This window comes from Canis lupus, chromosome 33 (genome assembly GCF_048164855.1).
Source record: "Canis lupus baileyi chromosome 33, mCanLup2.hap1, whole genome shotgun sequence".
Taxonomy (NCBI): Eukaryota; Metazoa; Chordata; class Mammalia; order Carnivora; family Canidae; genus Canis; species Canis lupus.
In genome coordinates, this window is record NC_132870.1 from 38,461,361 (window position 1) to 38,478,873 (window position 17,513).

Genomic DNA, 17,513 nt, shown 5'->3' on the forward strand with positions numbered 1-17,513 from the left:
ATTTTGAGTCTCCTCAAAAAATCGGTTGATAGTCATTACAATTGGATAATCCCTTTATGAAATAAGCATTATTCAGACACTTCTAATATAATATGAAATAAATGGATTCTAGCCACAACCAAAATTATGTATCTTAGGACAGAATACGGTTCTAGGGTGGTGATGGGGGGTGAGGTAAGGAAATAAAACATCTGAAATCTATTTCTAAGTCCAAGTAAAGTCTCTATCAAGATTCAGCCCTCTCTAAAGTCTAAGTCATAATTTTTATTATTTAACATAATATTTAAGTACTTTGTAGTTAACCTGTCACGATTGTATTATTTCATAAGTATGCAAAGTATAGCTTTATTTTTTCTTCAAAAAGAAAATGTTTCCAAATGACCTTTTATAAAATGGAAAATTGGCTTACCTCTTCCCTATGATTCTTAATTGGCATACAAAGAATACTCTGTGTCTTGTAACCTGTAATTTGGTCAACTTCTGCATTGAACCGAGGATCCTAGTAAGGAAAAAGAAATTCAATTTAATGACTGACCTGTTCAAAGACTGATTTGATTTTTCTGATTTATAAGATTAGAAAAATCTAACCTTCAACTTACCTTATTGCTCTGAATGACAATTTTATCATTGGAAAGACATCAAATCATGTAAGTACCTATCATTTTTGACAAAGATAAATTTATGTCTTTTAGTAGCTAGTGTTTATGAGAAACAAAAAAAAATACAGACTCAAATGTTCAGAAATAAAGAAAATTCAAAATATTAACCAATTTAGACAGCATGCCTTAGACCCATGAGAAAGTGGCAACTCTCCCCCTCTGTAATACAATTTGCCTATTCCCATCTTGCTGATACTCCTGTGCCATCCAAAGGAAAACATCTCTGCTCTGAAACTATAAAATCTACCAACTCCAAAACAACCTGCCTAATATTGACTTTACTTCCCTTGTAAAGGTGTTCTGAAATAGAAATACTTCTATTTCAGGTGTTCATAAGAATTTTAAATATATCATGTATACGTGTGCATAAAAAAAGTTGCATGGCCTCAGTCAGACTGTAAACAATTCCTTAATCTTTGTATTTCTTTTTCCTTTCACAAGTACATCATGCACATTCAATAATCACAAAGGACTTCTCAGGGTGGTAAAGGTTCTAAATGTGGTTAAAGAAAGAAAGGTACAGGCTATTTTCCCTTGAACTTTAGATTGGGAAGATTAAAGTTAGGCTATAAACTTTAGGAGGGGCTTTTTTTTTTTTGGTCCCTCACTGGATTTCCAAAACTTGCACAAGAAATCAAAAGCATTTGTTAAAATAAATGAAGGAATTCATTAACAAATGATATCATAATTATCAGTTGTGGTCATTTTTGGCTTATTATAGTTTAAAATAAACATTGTAGGTAAGAAGGAAAACATACTAGAGGAAGTAGACAGATACTACTATAGGTGGTAAGATTAGAATTGAAACAAACATACCAGAACATAAACATATAAAGGAGTGTTGTTCCCCTCAAAGCAAAAACCTTGGGAAGTTACATGCTCAAGCTAATAATAGCAACACTGCTCTAAAAACTATGCTTTTGGAATTCCCTTCAGAGAATATGGAATAGCCACACTGGAAAATCCTTATCTTTGAAGGTCGTTTATTTATTTTTTTAATTAGTCTAAAGTCATGCAACGTCAAAGCTGTGAATTAAAGCAATGATTACAGTAGATTCCATCAACTGGGGTCAGAAATGAGGCCAATTTCCCCAAGAGAGCCAAATTTGGCATTAAAGGCAATTTAAAAAAAAAAAAGTTATAAAATGGTAGAAAACCAGTATAAATATTTTACTTTATAAATAAACACTACTGCATTTTTGCTTCTTCTTTTTTTTGGGGGGGGGGCAAACATGCTCAAAGTTACATTAAGACACAGAGAAAATGTTGACTGAATATATTTTTTAAAATTGTTCTTAATATACCATATTGGAATGTATCTAAAAAGATAGAAAGGACACTGATATTGATGTATTAAAGAAGTGACAAAATTATTAACTTATAAAGTGGGGTTGTTCTACAAGCTAATGATCAAAATATGAATATAAATATTTGCATCCTCAGCAATTATTTTGTTAATAAATATTTGAATTATAAGACCAATTTATGAGGAAGAGGACTAAACAACAATCTAATCAAAGCAATAGAGTTTGACAAACTGGAATTAACAGGGCTTTCACAGCTTTGGAGGCATCATACTAGGAATTTAAAATCAACAGCAGCCCTGGATTCCATTTCATTGAAGGAGGTGGGAGTAATGTGTATGCTTCAAATTCACTTTAGGTGAAATCTGGCATCTCAAGGAATTTCCCAATCAATGCGCTCAGTGCAAAGGCAATATGCATAAAGATCTTTAACCCCTTTAGGTCCAGGAAACACCAAAGAAAAAATGGAGCAGTACTATTACTGTGATTATTTTTTCACTGTTCATGAGAACATGACAGTGTAAAACAAAACAAAATAAAGCCTTGGATATCCACTTCCTAAAATAAAGCAATTGGTACCAGACTTGCCTTCTTAGTGAAAACTGTAAGACTGGACCAAATGTATGAGACAACTAAATCACAAATCATGAAAAAGGGAAATACACAGGACAACCACTTTGGCTTTCTTCCTTGTGGCATTTTCCTGCTGGCAAGAAGGCAGGCGGTATCCAAGTGTAGCAAGGGTTCCAAATGGAACTGAAAGACTTCAGGGCTTCTAAAGTGGCTAAAATTTGCACAGCAAAGTACCTAATAAGAGAGCTATGCTGGGGGGACTTGGGGGAGAGATAAAAGGAAGACTGAATGGCTACTCACTTCACACATGTATAGGGCAAGACTCTTAAGAGAACCAGCTAAAAATTATGTTGAAGGTTGAAAGCAGAATGGAACACCAATTAGGGAAGAAATGTTTGGAGACACTGGAGTTCTAGCTCAGCCATTCCATCTCAAGCATTCAGTTGACACAAAAAAAGCCACTCCTTAGGAGTAAGGACCATACCCTAGATTTCAGGGGCATTCCCTAAGACCATATTCAAAACTAAAATATATCTACCCAATAATAACACCAAGCCGGACAGGACCAAAAAGATCTTTCAGTAATTGCACTGCCCTATTTAAAGAAAGATGGTATGATCCAAATGCCCTGCAAAGAAACATGTACAATGTCCAACATACAATCAAAAATCACATCATATGTGAAGAAAACAGGAAATTGAAAGGTCATTCAGATATTGAAGTTAACAGAGCAGGACTTTAAGGCAGCTATTATAAATGTACTTAAGGACTTAAAGACAAATGTGGTAATGAAGAGATGGGAAACTATAAAAAAAAAGATAATAAAATAAAATTTAAAAACTTATTTTAAAAAACCCAAATGGAAACTCTGGAGCTGAAAAGTACTGTGTCTAAAATGAAAAGTTCATTGACAGATTTAACAGCACATTAAAAACAATGAAGAAAAGACAGATCTTAAAAAGTTAGCAGAGCCTTGGTGTTTTCTGGGACAATATCAAGTGGTCTAACATACACGTATATATAATTGAAGCCCCAGAGAGAAGAAAGAGAATAGAGTGGAAAAATACTTAAAGACATAGGCCAAAATTTCCCCAAAGTTAGTGAAAACCTTAAACTTACACATATAGTATGAAAATTATATATAGCAAGAAACATATAAGATGAAAATATGGAGCAGAGCTGACTTCTCATGAGAAAAACGAAGAACAAAAAGTGGAAAAGCTCTTAAAATGTTGAAAGAAAACTACTATTAACTGAGAATTGTCGATCCAATAAAATATCTTTCAACAACATAAGCAAAATAAAGGCATTTTCTGATAAACTAAAACTGAATTTGTCACCACCAGGCCTGTATCACAAGAAGTGCTAATGAAAATTGTTCAGCCTCAAGGAAAAGCTACCAGAATCTACACGAAGGAGTAAAGAGCTTGGAACTTGGCTTAAACATGTACACAAATACGTAAAGAACTAGGAAGCTTGGGTCTTCATTTTTGGAGAAGGAACAACCCGACAGACAAAGAAAAAGAAAAACAAAATGCACTTTGAGGTGTTAGATTGAAATTGGAGGTATCAGTAAGAATTCATTGTTTTTAATATAGGAAGCAGATAGATATAAAAACAAATAAAATATGGGCATATGTGTCTATTTATATCCTTCATTCCTAGCTCCTAGCTCTGTCTACTGACATACTGGTAGCAACAAACACATACCAGAAGCAATGAACACAACCCATACTCAGATTGTAGTTTCTATCTTGATTACCATTCCCTCCAGTGAAAGGAATCACAGTTGCTTGGGAAAAAGAATGATAATAGGGCTAGGAGGAGGAAAGTATAAAACAGGCATGGAACATACTGATAAGCCAATTAGAACTTTCAGCCCAAGAAAATGAGAAAGCCCAGAGTGAAGACAACCTATCAAAAAGATACAGGAACCTGGCAAATCTGATATAATTTGAGAATCTGATAAACTTATTGCACAAAATAAAAATCCATGAGTCCACAGTGATATGAATAAATGAATGAATGAATACAAAAGGTAAACTCTTCTTTAAATGAGAATGCCAACTAAAAAATACAGAACATGTGATGGAGTTAGAAAATGTGGATGCTAAACCAGTAAATGTAGGTTCATAAAGAAAAGAATATTTAGGGCAGCCTGGGTAGCTCAGCGGTTTAGCGCTGCCTTCAGCCCAGGACGTGATCCTGGAGACCCGGAATCAAGTCCCGTGTCGGGCTCCCTGCATGGAGCCTGTTTCTCCCTTGGCCTGTGTCTCTGCCTCTCTCTCTCCTTGTGTCTCTCATGAATAAATAAATAAAATCTTAAAAAAAAAAAAAAAAGGAAAAGAATATTTACACAATATCAAAGTATCTTACCATAAGATATTTATTAATTATAATACAAAAACTGTAACCTTATAGTGGAGAAACCTAGTGAACACCACTAACCAAGTTTTTAAAATTAATATAATCAACACTAGGGTAAACTAATATCACATGTTTCCTGATAACATATGCTGAGAAGACTATTAGTATTTAATAAAATATATATTTCGTCTTTGTCCCAGGTTCCTGGCACAGGGCTCCTAAAACCCTTGTAATTCCCTGAGAAATAGGAAAGTCCTTTGATAGTCATAGCAAGCCCCGTTTAACCATACCTAACTTCATTCTAATAAGATGAGTCATAGGAAGAGTATCCCTGATAGCTTCCAGATGGGGACCAGAAAAACCAAATGACTTATTAGAGGGTTAGAACTTTGAGCCCCACCCCTGACCTCTAGAGAACAGAGAGGGGGCTGGAAATTGAATGTAGACATCAATGGATTTAATCAATCATGCCTACATAATGAAACCTTGATTTAAAAAAAACAAACAAACAAACAAACAAAAAACAGAACAATGCTGTCTGCAGGAGTGTCTGGGTTGATGAAGGTATCTATGTGCTGGGATGGTGGTGCACACCCTGGAAAGGGCATGGAATTTCTGTGTCACCCACCTCCCATTCCTTGCTCCAATGCATCTCTTCCATTTAGGTGTTCCTGAATTGTAGCCATTATAATAAAACTGTAACTATATATAAATGCCTTCTTGAGTTCTATAAGTCATTCTAGCAAATTATTGAACCTGAGTGGGGAAATCACCTAATTTGTAGATAGACATAAATGTGAGTAGCCTGGGGACCCTGTTGGTGACTGGTATCTGAACTGGGAACTGGGGACAATCTAGTGGGACTGTGGAGTCTGTACTACCTGGTAGCAGTAGAGTGTCAGAAGTTAGTTACTAGTGGTCGTTAGTGCTAACTACTAGTAGTTAGAATCAGGATTGAATTGGATTGTAGGACATCTAGCTGGTGAAGAAGTAAAGAACTGACTTGTTTGGAAAACCAGACAAGGTCTCAACATTGACATCGGTGGTATTTCTGCCCAAAATACCTTACTTGAATCTCCTCAAAAAGACTTTCTACAGAATAACTAGCCTGAACTCTCAAAATATACATCAAGAAAAATAAACACTAAAAAACGATTCCAGATTTAAAGGAGACTAAAGAGACATGACACGCATATGCACTATATAATTTGGGATTAGATCCTTGATGAGAGGAAAAATATAACTATAAAGAACATTAATAGAACAATAGATTAAATTTGACTATGGCCTATTAGGAAGTAGCATTATATCATAAAATTTCCTGATTTTGAAAAATTATTATAATAGTATAAAAGAATATTTTTAGAAAATATTCTCTGAAATATCTAGTAAAAATGTTTCCAACTTATTAAGTGGTTCAGAAAAATAATATGCATAGGGGCGCCTGGGTGGCTCAGTTGGTTGAGTGACAGACTCTTGACTTTGGCTCTTTGAGATTGAGCCCAACATTGGGCTCCACACTCAGGGTGGAGCCTGCTGGAGATTCTCTCTCTTCTCCCTCTGACCCTGCCCCCTACTCGTGCTCTCTAAAATAAATAAATAAAATCTTAAAAAAAAAAAAGAGAGAAAAATAGTATGCATATATTGCTTACATGCATTGTATATAGATAAAGAAAATGATAGAGCAAATGGAGCAAAACATAAACAACTGGAGAATCTGGGGAAAGTGTATATGAAGTTTCTTATACCAGTCTTAAAACTTTTCCGTAAGTTTGAAATTACATAAAAATAAAAATAACAGAAAACAACACAGCAGTCTTACTGATATAGGGGCTAGTTTTCTTCCACAGAGTGGCATTTTTAAGATAATCCCAAAAGATTATTAGAACACTAAAAGACAGATATACCAAATCCCAAACTATGTTCCCTGGGGCAAATTAGATCATGGCAGATTAGCAGATTTATCAAAACTAAAACAATTTATCAAAATTAAAACAATTGTTACTTCTTTCTCCTAAAATTGACTTTGGAAATCATTTTATTCATCAGATTGAGAACTCATACTCTCATTTGAGAGAGCTCATATTTCTTTAAGAAAACATCTTGACAAAGTGAGATGTGCAAAGCGAGCTTATTTATCTAGACAAGGAATAGAAAAGTAGGAATGAAGTCACCAGGGTGGGAAGAATAGCAGTTACATGGTAAAGGTCACATGAGTACAATGAGACCCCCTCCCTAAAAACCTGCAAGTCTTCTCCTTAGAAACCATGGTACGACATGCAGTGCTTGTCCTATGGAAACAGAACAGTAGTCAAAGTTTTGCATTCCAGTTGACTTGGGAGGAAGAGGAGTGTTTTGACAATATAAATCCTTTGACAGGAAATCTTGGGGAATCTTAAGGCTTCTGTAGGACATGAAACTAAAGTGTTCAAGGCAACCTGAGATGGTCAATTTTAAGTGTCAACTTGACTAAGCTAAAGAATGCCCAAATAGCTCGTAAAGCATTGTTTCTGGGTTTCTGGGTATGCATGTAAGGATGTCTCCCGAAGAGATTGGCATTTGAATCAATAAACTGAGCAAAGATCTTTACCAACGCAGGTTGGCATTATCCAAATCACTGAGGGCCTGAACAGAACGAAAAGGCAGAGGAAGGACAAATTCACTCTCTCTGGTTAAGCTGAAACATCTGTCTTCTGCTCACCTCCCTCCATTGAAGTTCCTGATTCTCAGGCTTTTGGACTCAGAGCTACACCAAACTCACACCACTGGCTACCCAATTCCCAGATCTTCAGACTCTGAATTATACCACCAGCTTTCCCGGTTGTCCAGCTTGCAGGCAGCAGGCAGATCACAGAACTACTATGCCTCCATTATTGAGCCAGCTAATTTCTGTAATAATCCTCTCCATATATATACTTATATATTCATATATATTTATATACTCACGTATACATTTCTCTAAGTAACCCTAGATACTGGATGGTATCCAGTTTTCATATTAAAGGAGAACACCAAACACATTTATACAGTTGTTCTGATTATGTGATAATATCTTATCATCAGGGACACCCGGGCAGCTCAGCAGTTAAGTGTCTGCCTTCAATCCAGGGTGTGACTTGGGAGACCTGGGATCGAGTTCTGCATCAGGCTCCCTGTATGGAGCCTACTTCTCCCTCTGCCTCTGCCTGTGTCTCTGCCTCTGTGTGTGTGTGTCTCATGAATAAACAAAATATTTTTAAAAATATATCTTGTCATCAATAAATGGGTGCCATATCCAAGAAAGTTACATGAATGATGAGCTGATGCAGGAGGAGATGATGGGTGATTGAACTTCTACATATAGGCAGCAAACACCCTGTCTTTGGTATTTGTGGTCTGATTGAGAATCACTGATTTAAGTTGTGGATTTTGTTTTGTACTTTCAATATAGGAATGTGCTATCTTATTAGTAATAAAAGAGTTGAATTCTCCAATTTATATCATTCTGTCACAAGGTTTTACAAAATGAATCAAGTGTTGATCACTTCTTATAATTGACTTATATGTAAGACTTTTTTTTTTTTTATCTTCAATCTGAGCGTCATTATTTCTCATGGTCACCTCGTGGTCTTCCACTGCTACATTACAACTTGTCAAGGGTTCTGTGGTCAAATAGGCTTTATGAAATACTGCTATGGGGTGTCATTTATACAGATGCCAGTTTGAAGAGGTAGGACTCAGAAAACAGAACGCATTTTCCTGTTCTGGCTACTTTCACAAAAAGCTCTGAGGCACTCTTGATTATTGGAATTATGGGTGGGGCTGAGTAATGAATTATCCATTAGCCAAGGGATTTCCACTGTCAACAGCAATGTAAACTGCATGCCACGGATCAACTCCACACCTTTGGAATGAAATTCCTGGGACACGATTCACTTCAGCAAGGGCCACTATAAACACAGATCAAGGGTGATAAGGGGAGTCAGCAATATGAAGAGGCCACAGGAAGAGAGGCTTCACACCGGATGCACTGCAATCAGGGACATGGGCCTCTTTCAGAAAGCAGTGCAAGAATTAGATCATTCATTACTGCGAAACGAAACTTATGCTGTCAAAACTTTGACAGTGGTAAGCATATTAACCAAAATGCATGTAAGTGAGGAAATTCTCAGAGCTGCAGCAGCTTAGAACCACACAACAAATGAAGGCATTCTCAGCAAAGCTGAAGCCTATTTACGGTCCTACTGTACTTGGGACTATAGTGCCCTTGAAAAGCGGAAACCCAGCTGTCACCTAAGACAGGAAGGGAATTCTGCAAATTTGGCAGCAACCCTTCAGCTGTGTCCTTAATACCCGTCTTGTAGTCTGCTACGGTGTGACGTTACTACAGGGCTTGCAGAAGACATGGAGATAGCTCCAGGAAGAATCAAAATGGAAGAAATGGATTGTACACCCTTGTACAGAATGGATTCTGAAAAATACCTCATGATTTCACTACCTGCACTATCAGATCTGTCCCCAAATCCCTGCCCTCAGTGTTCCTCACTAGTTACCATATTTATTCACCCAGCTTCAAACCCTCACTTATCCCTGACTTCTCCAACCCCCTCACTCCCATTTTAGCTGCCACCTCTGGCAGATTCCACTTCTTCACTGGAAATCCATTCCCTTCTTTTGCTCATTAAGGCCAGTGCCCTGGTTCAGGTCCTCACTTCCTCATACTATTAAGTTATTTATCCTCCTAGCTTCTAGTATTTTTCATTTTACGACCACTGTAAAGTTCATCCTGGTAAATCAGTCTGAATCATAACGACCTTAATCTAACCACCATAATCTAACCACCTTCAATTATTCCTCATGGCTCTGGACCGCAGACATATCCTTCAGCCTGGCATCCAAGAATCCAGTAATTTCCGGGCTCTGTCCCCATAACACCTCAATGTCTACACTATTACCCACACATGTCCATTCAAGCACCACATGGTGGGTTCTTTCAACTTCTCTTTACATCTGGATCTCACCTTGCACACAATCTATTCAAATCCTAACTATTTTCCAGGATCCATATCAAGCATTCCTTCCTCAAAGAAACATTTCTCTGCTCCCCAAGTAATGTCATCTCCTACATCCCTGAACCTACCACATTTTTCTATTATAAGCATATCTATTATGATATGCTTTCTATGCTTCTTATCTATCTTATCTTCTATATAATTTTCACTCAATCAATATTTATTAAGACTTGACTATGTGCCAGGCCTTGTATTAAGCATCAGGAATACAGGGGTGAATAAGACAGCAATGACCCCTCAAATCACACAGAGGAGTTGCAAGCCAGGATCACCACAGAGCACTGAGAGCGTACCATAGAGAAGGTCGCTAGGCCAACTGTTCTATCAAGGTGTTAGAAAATACCTGATAAACAAAGTGTCATTCAATTCACATGCTCTGTTTAAAAACCATAATTCTATTAATAAAAAAGATCATTTTAAATGGGAAATTTGAAGAATCATATAGTATAATCTTTAAGTCCATAATTAAAGACCCATATACAATTGCAGCAAAAGTGGAAGAATGTCCAATATCCCTGCTTAAATATTTTACAGCAACAATTACAATTTTTTGAAGACATATATTTTTTGTCTAATAAAATAAATCAAAGAAAGGATGAAAAGAAAGAAAATCAGATCTTGGTGTCAATGGGGCTTCAAATGAATGTAAAAACACTACTGGTTTGGTTTTTTGACAGTTTTTGGATCAAGTGTTTTAGAATCTCACTAATATCCCCAGAATTTCATGTGGATATAACATAGATAAGGATATGTATACTCGGGAGGAAAAAAAAGAAGAGAATACAACTATGAGATGAACTATGTTAAATTATCATAAGGAGAAAAACAAGACAGGGACACCGGGGTGGCTCAGCGGTTGGGCATCTACCTTCGGCTCCGGGAGTGACTCCAGAGTTTCAGGATCGAGTCCCGCATCGGGCTTCCCATGAGGAGACTGCCCCTCCCTCTGCCTTTGTCTCTGCCTCTCTCTGTGTCTCTCATGAATAAATGAATAAAATCTTTTAAAAAATTTTAAAAAGGACAAGATTTCTCTATAACCCATAGAGACTCAACCACCAGTAAAGAAACTCTGGCATTTAAAAGCGGGGAAAGTTCCGGGGTGCCTGGGTTGCTCAGTTAAGTGTCAGACTCTTGGTCTGGGCTCAGGTCATGATGTCGAGGTCATGGGATCGAGCCCTGAGTGGGGCTCCGTGCTCAGCACAGAATCGGCTTGAGATTCTTGCCCCTTCCCTCTCCTTCTTCCTGTTCTCTCTCTCTCCTAAATAAATAAGTAAATAAAATAAAATAAAATTTCTTAATGAATAAATAAAAGATGGAAAAGTTCTTCCCCCCAAAACAAAAAAAAGTTCTTCCCATACATACCAGTTTTAACTAAGTATGCAAATTACTACCTTTCAGTGATCCTATTACATCTCAGTTTGAAACATCGCCCACGATTCACATCAAGTGTCCAACGTTCCACCCCGTTTCTCTCCTCACCCCACTCACCCGTCTCAGTGATCCCTATTTACCTCATAAGCATCTTTGATGTTCAAGGGCTCACCAAGTGCTGCCACATGTCCCACAATGCCTTTGTTCCATTCTAAGCGGATACAGTTATTTGAAGCTTCTTCCAGTGTTGAACCTTCTGCAACATCAAACAGGCGGCTGATAAGAAACTTGTCATTGGAGCTGTCCTCACAGACAAGAAACAGGGAATAGCGATCAGCGGAGATAAGTCCATGAATATGCAAGAAAATTTTATGACATAAGGCTGTGACATCCAAATGACTAGAAATATCTTTCACTAATTCCAAGAGTCTCGAGCACTGGTCCCCTTCATCATTATCAAACCTTGGGGGGGTTAGAGGCATCTGTTTCTTCTTTTCTGAGTCAGCGAGGAAGCTCACAGTACCCTCAGAATCTTTGACGACAATGGGTCTAAGAGGCCGGTCAAATTCAGAGGCAGAGATTTTCCTGGTTGGTGTGCCAGGCGCACTGCTGTCTGCACGGGAACTCTGCTGCGAGGAGCAAGAGCAAGATTCTGCGTGGCCTCTGATGCCTTCTTTACACACAGGGATGGTGTGGACTCTCTCAGCGAACCAGGCATTGACCATTTCTCTGCAGAACAGAATGAAGACATACTAAATAGTTAAGAAAGAAAGGTGCTATCTCTCTCTGAAAGCTGCTAACAATTCTCTCACAGCAAACTGCTTAGACAATAATTCATTTTTTCACGGAAATTAAAAACAAGATGGTTTATTTCAGACAATTATATTTTGGAAAACTGTAAAGAACAATTGCTTCAATTAACATTATAATAAAGTCTGATGCCTATAAACATATTTTCAGATATCTGATTTACAATGCATAAAGCATCAAGTCTGCTTCTTTGAAAAGCAGTTTGCATAAAAGACACTAAATTTGACCACAGTCTTAAGAAAACATAAATATAAAAATTAACTCACTGTTTAAAACGCACAACTTGTTTTGAACTTAAATATTTGAAAATTTAAAACAAATATTCATCAAATTTGGTTAGCTAATATGCTAAATGTTAGATAATTTTATCTATATTACTAATATACAGATTAGATTTAGAAAAGGGAAAATATAAACAATTTGATCTGGTATATTGAAAGATTATAGATTCTGTAAATAGTATACTAATAATGCTTGTTCAATAATGGTACAAATGATCTCTTCTAGATCATCTACTCCTGGTATAAAGGAAGAAAATTAAAAAGTAAGCAATAGCTAATTTTAAAAATTTAGTCCAAGCAAATTTAAATTATTTAAATTATGTGAAAGAGATCCATTGAGTTGAAGGCTTCACGGTGCATGATTTTTTTCAAACAAACATCAGATTATACACATCAAAATGACTGTTCAATTCAAATGATTCCATTTGGAAAAATGTTTCATATCAATGGATAGTGCGTTACTTCAAACATTTTTGGAGCTCTTCTTTTGAAACTAACTTCAACGAAAATTCATAAGGTAAAAAGAGGATATTAGTTTTCTCCAAAAGTTAGATCTTCTTCTTCACTAAGCCCTTCTCTCAAACACATAAAACCAAAACCAAAACCAAAAAAAAAAAAAGTAAACACAAAAAATCCTAGAGTAACAGCTAACTTAGTAACTCTTATGCATAAAATTTGACTTTTCCCAAAATTCAAATTTACCTCCAAAAGACAGAAACTTGCTAACACTAACAATGTTTAAAAGAATCTGCCCATGATAAAAGCAATGCAATCCCCACTCTATAAGGACATATTGATTATTTTCACTAAAAGGCCAGGACAAAAAGAGCTGGACTATGCACTATTTTCGAGAGTATTTATATACAGGCATTCTTCAATCTTTTTGTCGGTAGTAAAAATTGTTACCACCTTGATGGAGGGTAAACAGGCAACATCTAACCATCTTTTAAATGCATTTATCCTTTGTTCCAGAAGTTTTACACATGTGGCAAAAGAAGTACCAGCATATTTCCTATAGCACTATTTGTTATAGCAAAGATAGTAAGCTACCTATACCACAACTGGAAGGCTGGTTAAATACATAATGACACATTTATACAATGGAATACAAGGCAGACATTGAAAAATAGTTATTTCACTTAATAAATTTCCATAACTTATTAAATCTCCATAATTTATTAAGTGAAAAAAGAAGAATACAGAGGGAAAAAAGAAGAGGCTGCTTTATTTCTGAATCTTTACTAAGTTTTCCATTTTTGAGATATTCTCTTGATCATTTTATTTTGAAGAACAATGTATTATTTGGTAAATATCTATTATTCTGAAATAGTACCAGTCTAGAATGGAATGGGTAAAAAAAATAATAACACAGATATTATCAGGATGACCACAGAATTTCAAGTGCTGGATACAGATATAAAAGCCTTTCAAAAAAAAAAAAAAAAAAGCCTTTCAAAGACCCCTTTAAGGAGAAACACTTCCATAACCACCCCCCCCCCCAAATTGCAGTAGTGGTGCCAAAGACACTGATGTCAAAAATGCCTGTGAAGCTGTCAAAAATGCATAGGAGGGCAGCCCAGGTGGCTCAGTGGTTTAACACTGCCTTCAGCCCAGAACGTGTCCTGGAGACCCGAGATCGAGTCCCACATTGGGCTTCCCAGCAGGGAGCCTGCTTCTCCCTCTGCCTGTGTCTCTGCTTCTCATTCTCTCATAAACTTAAAAAAAAAAAAAAAAAAGAAAGAAAGAAAGAAAGAAAAGAAAAAATGTACAGGAAGTTTCTGAATAAAATTGTTTTGTAAGATGTAGACAGAAAAAAAAGCACTATATCTAAATTAATATATTTTATGTGATTTAAAGATATGTAGATGTAGCTTAAATTGCTAAATCAATATAAAAATGGGCATTTGAATTATTTCAGCTACCAACCTAAAATTTAGTCAAATGATTTCTTATCTTCTTATTGGAAAATGCTGATCAACTTTTTTTTAAATCAAAACACCTACTTGACAAGCCCACGTAGATATCTAAACAGACAACTTAAAATGGCAAAAACAGAATTCCTTTTTTTTTAAAAAAAGCAGAATTCCTAATGATACTCAGATTACTACAATCTCACTGCCTGCCAGTTTTCCTTATATTAATAAAAGCATTATCATCTCCCTAGTTACTCAAATCAACATCTAGGAATAATTCTAAATTTGTTTCCTTCAAATCTCACATCCAAGCCAAGCCCCATCTATGTGACTCCCCAAAGCTTGTATCCCAATCTGGTCATTTCTATCTCTTACATTACATCCTGGTCTAAGTCCACTATGGCTATAGCCTCCTCACTGGTCTCTCTGTATTATACTTGCCCCCTTTCAATCCATTATCTCCATAGCAGCCTGAGGAATCTTTAAACAAAGTATATCTTAACATCATAATTATGCTACTTGGTGTCTCAGTGACTAAAGAATAAAACTCAAACTCTTTCAATCCCCTACCATTGTTCCACTTGCCCAGGCTGGCCTCCCTGGTGCTCCTCAAGCACACCAAGCTCTAACTGTCCTCAGTCTGGAATGTTCTCCCCTCACCTTCATCTGGCTGATCACAGCTTCTGCATCTCTACCCAGACAGGTCTTCCCTGATCGTGCCGCCTAAAGTGGCCTTTGACACATGATGGTCTCACTTCACAGCACCTAAATTCTTATTAGTTGATCTGTTGTTTTATTGTCTGTCTCCTCCAACCAGATGTAAATTTCATCAGAGCTGCCGGTCTGCCCTGTTCCCGTGCTGAGAAAATGCCTGTCTCATAGTGTGTCTACAACAAATAATTTTTGAGTGAAGTGAATGGATCAATAAATAAGGCTCCTAAATGAACTACAACAAAAGGGACAGCAGTCTTTGATTATCTGAACGCTGGTATATCTGTTGCATAAAATCAGCACTGCGGTTTAACTATAAATATTTATCACCTCTTGGATGTAAGCCTCATAACTAACTATGTTTAATTTATCCTCATATAACCTGCAGGGCCTACTATATGTCTTAAATGGAGCCAGGACTTAAAAATTCTGTTATATGGTTTTCATTACTATATTTGTCTCACAACTGTTTTGTTTTGAATTATTTTCTTGGAGGGATGAACTCAGTGTTAAATTATACAGGAAAGCGGATCTAGTATATTCGCTCATTCAATCAACAATTTTTATTCACCACCACTCATGAGGGAAGGGATTTCTCATGACCACATTATTGATTATCTGAGTCCCTGTAGTTATATGCTTACGTAGGAAAACATACCTTATCACTTAGAAACACTCACATAGGAACCAACCCACAAATTAAATCAAATCATTTCTTACACCTCTCTCTCCTTAGACATTCCTTGCAAGTTTTCCAGTATATGACCTATGTGACTATAAGAAGTGGGCCTTTCCTTTTAAAATAATCTAGCCTCCTCTGATAATTTTTAAATACTTCAATTTCTGTATACAAATAACCTGCAAATCAAAATTAAAATGCTTATGTAGGATACAGAATTTCTAGAGGTAAGTCAAAGGTAATGTTGGAGAACCATCACAATACATTACAATTGTTTGCAATTACATTACAATATTACACAAAGCCACTGACAATTTAGGGCCACGCCCAATTAAAGACAGCTTACAAATCAAGAAAGAATCAACAAAGATAATGACATAACAGATACTTGAAAAGAGAATTTTATTTAAATAATTATACTCAAGATTAAGAAGCGTCCTTGAAAAAACAGATGAAATCTTCAGATACTAATTTGAAAATTATTTTTTGAAAAAAAAAAACAGGGGATCCCTGGGTGGCGCAGCGGTTTAGCGCCTGCCTTTGGCCCAGGGCGCGATCCTGGAGACCCGGGATCGAGTCCCACATCGGGCTCCCAGTGCATGGAGCCTGTTTCTCCCTCTGCCTGTGTCTCTGCCTCTCTCGCTCTCTCTGTGTGACTATCATAAATAAAAATTAAAAAAAAAAAAGAAAAAAAAAACAAAAAAAGAAACAACAGAAGTCTCTATAATCCTGCTGTAAAAGTCAAACACGAAGGGGACGCCTGGGTGGCTCAGTGGTTGAGCATCTGCCTTTGGCTTGGGACATGATCCCAAGGTCCTGGGATCAAGTCCTGCATTAGGCTCCCCACAGGGAAGCTGCTTCTCGCTCTGCCTATATCTCTGCCAGTTTCTCTATGTTTCTCAAGAATAAAGAAAAATAAAATCTTTAAAAAAAAAAGTCAAACATGAAGAAGTAAAGTTAATTGGTTATGGAATCATTTTTGTCAAAACCGTTTATTCTAACAGTGAGCATGGAATTTTCATTATAATCTAAATTGTATTAAATCTAGGATAAGATTAAATTACTTTCATATTCTGTGGTTCCATTTTCATGATAAAGTTCCAATCAAAACCTTTCCACTCATTTTTTTCATTTTAATTGCATTTATGTTTAAATATCTTTATTTTTTATAGAAGGAATTATTCTCATAAGGTAAAGATCTGATGTGTCAGGCACTATGCTGGGGACCAGAGATATAGTAATGAGCACCTCCAGGCATACTATTCAGTGATCACTCTTCCAAAATTGAGGTTTATGTTGTGTTCAGGAGTTAATTTATATTTTGGATTTTGCCATCACGTGAAGTAAATGTAAATGCATATAAATGAATAAAGATGGAAAAGATGACTATGAACAGATATAGGGGTAAAAAGTACCTGATGGGATTCAAGAAACCTAGATGATACTTCTGACTGGCCAAATCACTTCTGTGGCCTAGGATAGGATCTCTCTTTTCATTTCTCTTCCTTGATTTTGTGGGATTTTTGAAAAGTACTCACATGAATGATACTGAAAAAAAGGGGGACACCATTTTATTTAAACCTGGTAAGGCAGGCATTAACAACCCTGCTTTCTAAATTATGAAGCTAAATTAAATGGCTGAGCCAAAGACATTCTATTTGGTAGCAAAATCAGGAATCAAATCTAGGTCTCCTTTTTCAAGTCCTACGGCCTGTAAGAATATAAACAATTCCAGAACATCAATGCTTACCACAAAGGAGGTGCTCTGTAACTTCTAGCTACATTCAAAAGAGC

At 36.5% G+C, this 17,513-nt stretch overlaps 1 protein-coding gene across 5 annotated transcripts in view; it reads right to left on the minus strand.

Annotated features, from left to right (window-relative positions):
• PDE5A (phosphodiesterase 5A) overlaps nucleotides 1-17,513 on the minus strand; it is a 134,220-nt gene that overhangs the window by 102,136 nt on the left and 14,571 nt on the right. For all 5 annotated transcript variants that reach the window (XM_072810132.1, XM_072810133.1, XM_072810129.1 and 2 more), the window contains exons 2-3: nucleotides 11,466-12,054; nucleotides 410-499 (exon numbers count right to left, since the gene is read on the minus strand). In XM_072810132.1, coding sequence (XP_072666233.1) covers nucleotides 410-499; nucleotides 11,466-12,054 — 679 coding nt within the window. The remainder of the gene's footprint in view (nucleotides 1-409; nucleotides 500-11,465; nucleotides 12,055-17,513) is intronic.